This window comes from Eptatretus burgeri, chromosome 6 (genome assembly GCF_056783735.1).
Source record: "Eptatretus burgeri isolate ZD-2024b chromosome 6, Ebu_testis_v1, whole genome shotgun sequence".
In the NCBI taxonomy this organism is placed as follows: Eukaryota; Metazoa; Chordata; class Myxini; order Myxiniformes; family Myxinidae; genus Eptatretus; species Eptatretus burgeri.
Window position 1 is genome coordinate 106,432,574 of NC_140966.1, and position 9,200 is coordinate 106,441,773.

A 9,200-nucleotide genomic window follows, 5' to 3' on the forward strand; every position below is an offset into this window, starting at 1 on the left:
CCCTAACACCGGGGAGTGCCCCCCATGGCACCTCCCCTGAAACGCACACGTGGCAGGCCGGCCTCCCGGGCCCCTTTCCGAGTGTCACCCGTGCCCACAACACTGCCCACGCGGCTAATGGCGCCCCGGGCCCCCGCACCAAGCAGGCGCACCCGTGCCCACTACTCTATCCCGGCCCCCCATGGGCCCTTGGCCTACCACGGCCGACTAGCCTGGTGCCCGGGGTACCCACTCAGCGATACTCACCTTTCGCAGCCACGCTCCCAAGCCCGTCAACAGGGCTCCTGCACCCCTCCAAATGGGTCTCGAGCCTACTTTCCCACCAACAACAAAACGACCTCCATTTTTACAATTTGACTAACCCAGCTAACTCACTCTACACTGACCCCGGGGTCCCTTGGGCGGGAGTCACTCCTCCCCCCAATCACTCATCGCACCATGCATTCCCCATTCGCTCCACTCACACAGACCCGCTGGCCTCACTCGCTCATCATGTACTCACCTCTCAACTCTTCAACACACACACCGCTGAACTCTGCCATCCTTCTAACTGCACCCCCTAACTAACTCGTGCTCCCACGTCGTCCCTTAAACTACAGCACGTTCCATTTAACACTACGTAGCTAAACCACGTCCCCACTACACATCCAAAGTCTGTCACTGTCTCCAAATGTCCCAAAAATCACTTTCCCAACCTAAATCTGGCTACAATCCCTCTAACTAATCCATTCCACGGACTCCATGAGGACTTACCCCTGCCCCATGAAGTCGGTCTAGCTAAGCTAACCCTTCCCCCTAACTAGTTTTCATCCTGTGCCCAGGTAAGGGGGTCTTTCACCCCTTGCCCAGGAATCCTGTACACCCGAAAGTGAGGCTTGCTTTTTTTTTTTTTTTTCCATGCGCAGCACCTGCGCGGCAACTCAGAGCTCGCGCACTTTGCACCTGCCCGTGACGTCATGCAGCTGCACGTGTTCCTCGTCCCTCCTTGGACGGGACCATCCGGCAGAGATACCCCTCCTGCCGGATTCCAACCCCACGTGCAGCCATGGCGTCACCGGGCGCATAAAAAAACAAGCCCCACGTCTCGAGGGGTTCCCCACGCGAACACATGTGCCTTGCCCGTTGGAGCTTAACACACACGATCGCGTGGAGAACCCGTCCGGTCCAAATCCATTTACCTGCCTAAACTTTGTCCGTCCGCGGGATCGGCAAATCCACCGCGTGCGTTTCCGGACCGGGACTTCACTCTCGCAAGCGAGCACGTGGTGGTCTCGTGCGTTGCACAGCACGGACCGCGTGCTCACTGCTGGGTGAACCCGGCACGGTCCCCGAAACAACTACAGCCGCTACTCGGCTTTCGTTTCTCCCATGTCGCCGTCGTCGCCATTCCACACACGCATACCTGCGTGTTACGACGCACACAGTCCACTCCATCACATTCACACCGGGAGACGCGGCTGCGTGCTCCCGCATGCCAACCGACATCTCCCTCTCATACCGCTCTCTCACACACACGGTCTCCCTGGCACACAGCGACCTTGCACACGGCCGTTCACTCACGCGTGCGGGGGCGCTCACCCGCGGTCCCTCACTCGCACTCCGTTCCTCATCCACACACGCGGGGGCACTCACCCGCGGTACCTCACTCATACACACGGCGACACTCACACACGCGGTCTCTTCCACACACGGTGCCTCACCCACACACGCGGGGGCACTAACCCGCGGTGCCTCACTCACACTCCGTGCCTCATCCACACCCGGCGTGCTGGGAAGCACGCACTCTGGCACCATCGCCACCACACCACTCACACACGGTGCCTCACTCATACTGGCCGTTTCACTCACACACACGGCCTCACTCACACACGGTGCCCCATCCACACCCGGCGTGCTGGGAAGCACGCACTCTGGCACCATCGCCACCACACCACTCACACACGGGGTCGCTTCCACACACGGGGACGCACTCACACCTTGCACCACACACACAGGGACAACCACACTGGGGATTCGTGTCCCCACAAGGGTCTTCGGGGCCTCTACACCCCCCAAGCTCTCCGTGCACCCGTTCGCAGCACTCCTCCCCTCAACCTCGCAAAGCACGACCGAACTCACCTGGTCGTGATCCGCCTCAAGGGGGCATACTCCCTCCCCTTGTTCCTGGAGGAGGCCATCCAGGTGCTCGCACTGGGTCTCGACCCAGTCCGCCAGCTCACCCCCATTATCCTCCACTACCTCTGTGTGTGTGTGTGCGTCACTTACCCCGTCTTCCTCGTGTAGTCTTTCCTCTATTTTTTCTATCTCCCGTGTCTCTGCCAACTCTTCACCCTTTACCTCCCTTGTCTCACCTATTATTTCCTTTGTCACGGCCTTCATGCCCGCCTGCAGGCATCGGCCCATGTTCTGCGTCTCACCCCGGAACTTTTTCATTTCTTCCTTCATGTTTGCTTCCATTCCGTTTATTTTTGTATCCATCTTTTCGTTTATTTGTTGTGTATTGCCTTTCATTTCGTTTTTCATTTCATTTGTCATTGCCGCATTCATTTGTGCCAGCATGGTGAATAGCTGGGCAATGTCGGATGCACTCAAGTGAGCCGTTTCGGCAGGGGTTGGGGAAGGGTCTTGGTGGAGAGGGGGGGGGAGGTGTCATACACCGCGGCCGCTGCCGCACCCACCTCGGGCCCTGGGTTCAGTTGGGCGAGTCCGTGTTCCTGCACAATCAACATTTCCTGCTCGGGGATTCCATCCTGGACCATGGATCCTACACATTGTACATCCATTTCTAATTCCCCCGGCTCCCGCTCGCCTTGAGACGCCATCTTGCTTCTCGTGAAGGGTTAATTTGCTCGCTCGTAATTTGGAGGGAATCGGGGGTCGCTTCTCTCACCCCTGGACCGATTCCCGTGAATTTAATTGGAGACAGGAGAGCCCGTTTTCCTTTCTCCGATACCAGTGCCGCGAGGAGGGCGATGAATTTGTATCGCACGACCTGACACCAGTGTTGCGGTCTTCGCGCCCGCCGGCGTGCTGACGGCCACGTAACTCGAATCGCGGCACGTCGCCCACCGGACGGACAATCCAGTCGTGACCCTCTCGGACTAACGCCGGGAACCAGTCACGGGTGGACCTTTCGGTCTCACCGCGATCGAGCCAATCAGCCCCCGCGTGGGATAGGGTTGCTCGCCAAAGTCGACCTACCTAAGTACCCACGCGGAGGGTAGACCTGGCGATCGCACCTCGCCGCAGGTCGACTTCGGACACGGGCCACTTAAGCGACCCGTTCCGTACTATCAGAATAACCGAGCGGTGTTATCGTCGACCTCGACGGTTCGATTAATTATCGGGCGTATTCAGCCCACTACCAACCCTTTACGTGAAGCAAGATGAGGGTTCAATGGGGGAAAAGACGAAGCGAAGCGGGAGAACAGTTCAACAATAAAGCACATTTATTCGCGGCACACGGGAAGCACACAAATACAATTCCACCAAAAGCACACAAAAAAAAGAAAACACAATTCCATTTACACAAAAAGCAAATATAAAAGTGAAAACACAGTGCAGAGCTAATACCGACTACCGAGCACACGACAACACTTATACAATTCTACTTCACAGACGGCGCCGACAACACATACCCAAAACCAAGGAAAGAATACCCTCAAGAATGAGGCGGGCCTGAGGCCGAGACCGGGTCGCGCCTACCCGTCTGGTGATGAGACGCGGAGCGGCGATGGCGCCTCACTCCGCGGGCCTCGCGGACAGTGCCTGGCAGGGGGTGGGAAAAGGGGCCCCCTTGGTCGCACTATCTCAGCGCGGGGGGAAACAGGAGGGGGTTGCTGATGCTCGGGGTATAGAGGATCTTTATTATCCCTGGTGTGCGTCTCCACCTCGGCCAGGTCGCGCTGCCGGCCTTCCTCGGGCGTGCAGCTCCCGGCACCGTCGCGAGCACCCCCTCGTCTGCCTTCGCCGCTGCCGCCTCTCCGCCTCTGGACTCTCCACCCTGGACTCTTCTTTGGGCTCCCCTCGTTCGACTTTCTTCAGCTTCTCCAGCTACTGCAGGCTTCGGGCTCCAGACTTCCACACTGCTCTGACTGACGAACACGGTCCTTTTATCCCCCGTAGCTTCGCCTTTGACCCCCTCCCTTTGACCTTTCACCTCGCTCCCCATTGGCCCGAGAAAAAGTGGGCGTGAAGGCTTTTTGATCCACAAATTTGCATATATCGATCGTTCTGGAGGCGGGGCCAAATCGCCCCTCGCTCACCGATTGGACGGCAAAAAGTGGGCGTGTGTCGTTTTTGATCCGTTTTTGAAGCACAAAATCCGTGATTTTGTACACACTGTTCGACGCGCGCCCTGCCCGAGTCCCACACCGGTACCCACAGCGGGGCAAGAACGGTGGCGATGCTATGGTTGCGAGGTGTGACGTGAAGGTCGTGGCGGTTGTGGTGAAGCGGCGTTGTGGTTGGTGGTTGATGTTGTGGTTGTGGTGGTAATCATGGCGGTTGGTCCAAAATAAAGATAGTAAAAGAAAAACGGCTATCCTGAAGAGTCGCAGCTCGCATAAATGACATGTATTCCCACTAGACAACGGGTTTGGGCCTAACTACACATGCACTTACCGAGATACCTCACCTAAGGGACCTGAATGGTGGTTTGCGAATTTGGTAACCACAACAATATATATATATATATATATATATATATATATATATATATATATATATATATATATATATATATATACATATATACATACATATTCACGGGTCATCTCGTATATTACTAAAACTCTCATCTTGTATATGTATATATATATATATATATATATATATATATATATATATATATATATATATATATATATATATATATATATATATATATATATATCTGTATATCTGTATTATAATACTAAGCTTGCACACTAAAAACTCGGCTCGCCATCAGAAGATCCCTATGAAATTGCTGTGGCACTTAGCGGACATGCCGACAATGTTTGGGAAGTCTTGGCGTTCCATAGTACCACTTGCATTTTGCACAATGCATATTTTTGTCATTTCCCGTGTACGGTCTGTCATGTGCTACCAGCGATGTTGTACTGCTATCCCGTGCATGTGCACAGGTATCGCTAGTATATATATATATATATATATATATATATATATATATATATATATATATATATATATATATATATACATATATATATATATATATATATATATATAAACATAAACATATATATATATATATATATATATATAAACATATATATCCATCCACTGGGACCATACTCTGTGCAGAGCGTTGGTGCTGCCGAAGCAGTCTCCTTGGCTATTGGGCACAATCCTGGACGGGTCGCCACTCCGACACAGGATACCAGCATGCTGGCACTCATTTTGCCGACCTCGGAAGGATGACAGGCAGAGTCAACCCCACCTGGTATTAATTCAACAGCCGAGTGGGATTTGAACTCAGGATACTCGGTTCCTAAGCCCACCACCCTAACCATTAAGCCAACACCAGGCATACATATATATACATACACATATATATCCTGCAAAACAAAATCAAAAAGAAATAAATTACGAAAATTAATAATCTGCAAGACAATTATTAACAACATGACTTCCCAGAAAAAATCTGACAGCCGAAAAAACACAAAAATAGGGTACTACTTTTGACTCACCCTGTATATATATGTATATTGTATATATGTATGTATATATAAAATGACCGTTTTTACAGCCATTTTTCCCTGCTGTGCAGTGGTTAGGCTTTTTCTTGAGGTAATGTTTTTTATGGCGGATGCCCTTCCTGACGCCAACCCTGGTCGCCTCTTACGACACACAGGGATATGGTATACCTATTCTAACCGGGGCATACACCGGGACCAGTACACTGGTACTCACTTCGCCGACCTCAGATGGATGACAGGCTGAGTCAACCCCCTGGTGTTAATTCAGCAGCCAACGGGGCTTGAACTCAGGACCCTGGGATCCCAAGCCACCACCCTAACCACTAAGCCAACACCAGGCTTATATGTATGTATATATGAATGTATATATATATGTATATGTATATGTGTATGTGTATATTTTTTATTTATGTGTGTATATATGAATATATATATATATATATACATATATATATATATATATATGTATGTATGTATATTCCCAAAATACAGCCAAAATGGTACACGATAGTGCAAAAATTTTAGGGCCACCTTACTCACCATTCACCTGCGATGTGCAGTATCAAGTTTCGTTCAAATCGGGCAAGAAAAAAAATTATTAAAAAATCAATTCCCGATTCAGTCAAGTTTTGGTCTGACGATCCATAAAGCGCAAGGACAAACCATGGAGAATGTGTTGATCGGTATATCAATTTTACTTTATCGAGAATCCAGTTGGCCGAATGATGACTCCGAGCTAAATGCTCAAATTTTCTTCAAGTGAAAGTTTGACCACTAAATTAATATTAAAATTTCGTCTTTTTTTTTTTTCATCAACCGCTGTCACAACGGAAACCGAACGGGTTCACGGGTCGTCTTGTAAATACATAAAACTCAAAGAGAAGCTCGAGTCGGAAATATTAGTGCACTTTTACATTGATTTAAAGAACGTTAGTAGACAATGTATCAATCATTCAAATAAGAACACCAGACAACTTCCCCTCGTTATTACAACCACAATTAAAGTGTCAAATGACTTGACATTCCTTATGATATGTCACCCAAGGCTCTGGATTCCTTCAGTGTCAAATAAAGATTTTGCAGGTAATCACTTTGTGTGTTGTGGACTGAGATTAGGTGTGATGTGCCATATTGGTTTCCAACAACCGGATCGATATCAATATGTGTTATAACTCAAAACTATTGTACGAGTTAATTGGGGTTCACTAAAACACTATATTCCAATGGAGTCCCATTTGTGGGTTACACAGAGAATCCAAGTCTCGTGCTGTGAAAATGAAGTCCGACGGTGCAGAGTTGTGAAATGCAGTGATTGGTTAGGTGGTCTCCGCTACGTGCAGGTCCATACGTGAGGTGCACTGATCGATGTAATCAGAACAGCACTGGTCAAACTGCAGGCAATGAGGATCACAGGAACATGGCAGTCCACGCATGAATACCTTTGAGCAGCGGCCTTCACATGACTCTGAGAACACAACAACATGGAATCATCAAATATTCATAATTGTCCAAAACAGCAACATCTCCATCCATATATATATATATATATATATATATATATATATATATATATATATATATATATATATATATATATATATATATATATCTCTCTCTCTCTCTCTCTCTCTCTCTCTCTCTCTCTCTCTCTCTCTCTCTCTCTCTCTCTCTCTCTCTCTCTCTCTCTCTCTCTCTCTCTCTCTCTCTCTCTCTCTGTGTCTCTCTCTCTCTCTCTCTCTCTCTCTCTCTCTCTCTCTCTCTCTCTCTCTCTCTCTCTCTCTCTCTCTCTCTCTCTCTCTCTCTCTCTCTCTCTCTCTCTCTCTCTCTCTCTCTTTCCCTCTCTCTCTCTCTCTCTCTGTCTCTGTCTCTGTCTCTGTCTCTGTCTCTGTCTCTGTCTCTCTCTCTCTCTTCCTTTTTGTTTCTGTACAAATATATTCTTTTTTCCCTCTCCTTCAATTCTTTCACACTTTCTCTTCTTTGTTCATTCATAACAAAAAATAAAGCACAAGTTTCCTCACCTGTTTCAAATGAGACAACACCAGCAAATATGGAGACACCGAGACAGACGCAAAAAAAGAGCCCAGCTTGTTCCATGTCCTTGGCTGGCCATGCACCATGTCGCTTTTGGAGTGAAATGTGCACACCATAGGATGTCAAATGAGTGAATCATCAGAACGGCCCAATCACCCTCAAGGTTTTCCGAGAATAGAGGAAATTTGCATCCATTGTCATTAATTATTGTCTCTCATCCTCATTCCAACCTGGCATGGATCACAAGCGGAATGCAGAGCTTGCGCTCTCACTGATAAACAGACCTTTGGCTGAACCCTGGCTGTGTTTCCTCGGTTAACCAGAATCATTCGAAATATTTTCATTCCAGAATGTTATTTACACAAAACTTTTACTGTATCAAACTGAACTAACCTTATTCCTGCAGCATCCAAAGCCTCAATAAGGAGTTGCAAGTATTGAAAGGAACAAGCATGAGTTAACATAAGTTGAACTACAAGGTCATTTGGAGACAATGGGCAAATCACACGAGTATAGGAACTTGAACCTTCGTTCCCAGCATCGTGAGTCAGATGGGAATAACAAAGTCAAACCACAAATAGTGTCACAGTGTAATATATAATAATGAATGTCAGTGTGTGTCCATCCATTCGTCAGTACGTCCGTCTCCTCCATAACTCCAAAACCATGAAACCGAGCTGCCCCAAACTGTATGCATACTAAGGGAACTCCAAGGTGGTGCATGGATGAAAATTGGGTGTTTGGGTTGATTAAAACACCACTTTTGAAGATAATTTATTGGCCTTACTTAGATATATCCTCATCAAGCGCATCCTCAGACACCTCGCTCTTGATGAGGGTCTTAAGGTTCATCCTCAGTTGCACCTTGCTGGGGTCTTACGACCTGTTCGACCTGCTCAATAATGCCTTGAGTTGGAAAAGACTGCAACGGTTTATTAATGACAAAGCGCTCAAAATGTTTCTTTTTCACTTTCCTCACTCATATTATCGAATGTTTGCTCATCATGGCTACAAATCGCTGTATACATCGCTTTTGTTCATGCTATAGTTTTCAAATTAGGAGCTGGGAGTGATTTCGTGCATTATTTTCCACAATGTACTCTCACGGACTAATTAAAGTATATCATCGAAATATGATTTCAGCTTTGAGGAACGGATATCATCCAGACGAAATAAGTGTCAAAATCTGTTGTGAAATCTGATAGTTTACAAAAATAACGAGTCATAACTAATCCGATATATACCTATTTACTCAAAGCAAGGTTTATGTCCCCTTCTTCATACAAACACAAGAAAATGTGAAACTGTTTTGAGAATTATATTGAGTGAACAAATGATTTCGTAATGTGCCAAAATTAACCAGCTTCATTGAGCTGGTTTCGAGTGTAACGAAAATTATTAACCAGCGGTAGGTATCGACACAAAGGCAGCAGTGCCTGGTATCTCCATGGGGAATCTCTGGAGTTC

The 9,200-nt window shown here is 47.8% G+C and overlaps 1 protein-coding gene across 1 annotated transcript in view; it reads right to left on the reverse strand.

The window, feature by feature from the left end:
* Positions 1 to 7,834, reverse strand: part of LOC147025539 (uncharacterized) — a 70,948-nt gene extending 63,114 nt beyond the window's left edge. Inside the window, 3 exon segments of the mRNA XM_085886576.1 lie at positions 7,051 to 7,167; positions 7,721 to 7,789; positions 7,792 to 7,834. Coding sequence (XP_085742702.1) covers positions 7,051 to 7,167; positions 7,721 to 7,789; positions 7,792 to 7,819 — 214 coding nt within the window. The 5' untranslated portion in view covers positions 7,820 to 7,834.
* Between the last annotated feature and the right edge of the window lie 1,366 nt (positions 7,835 to 9,200).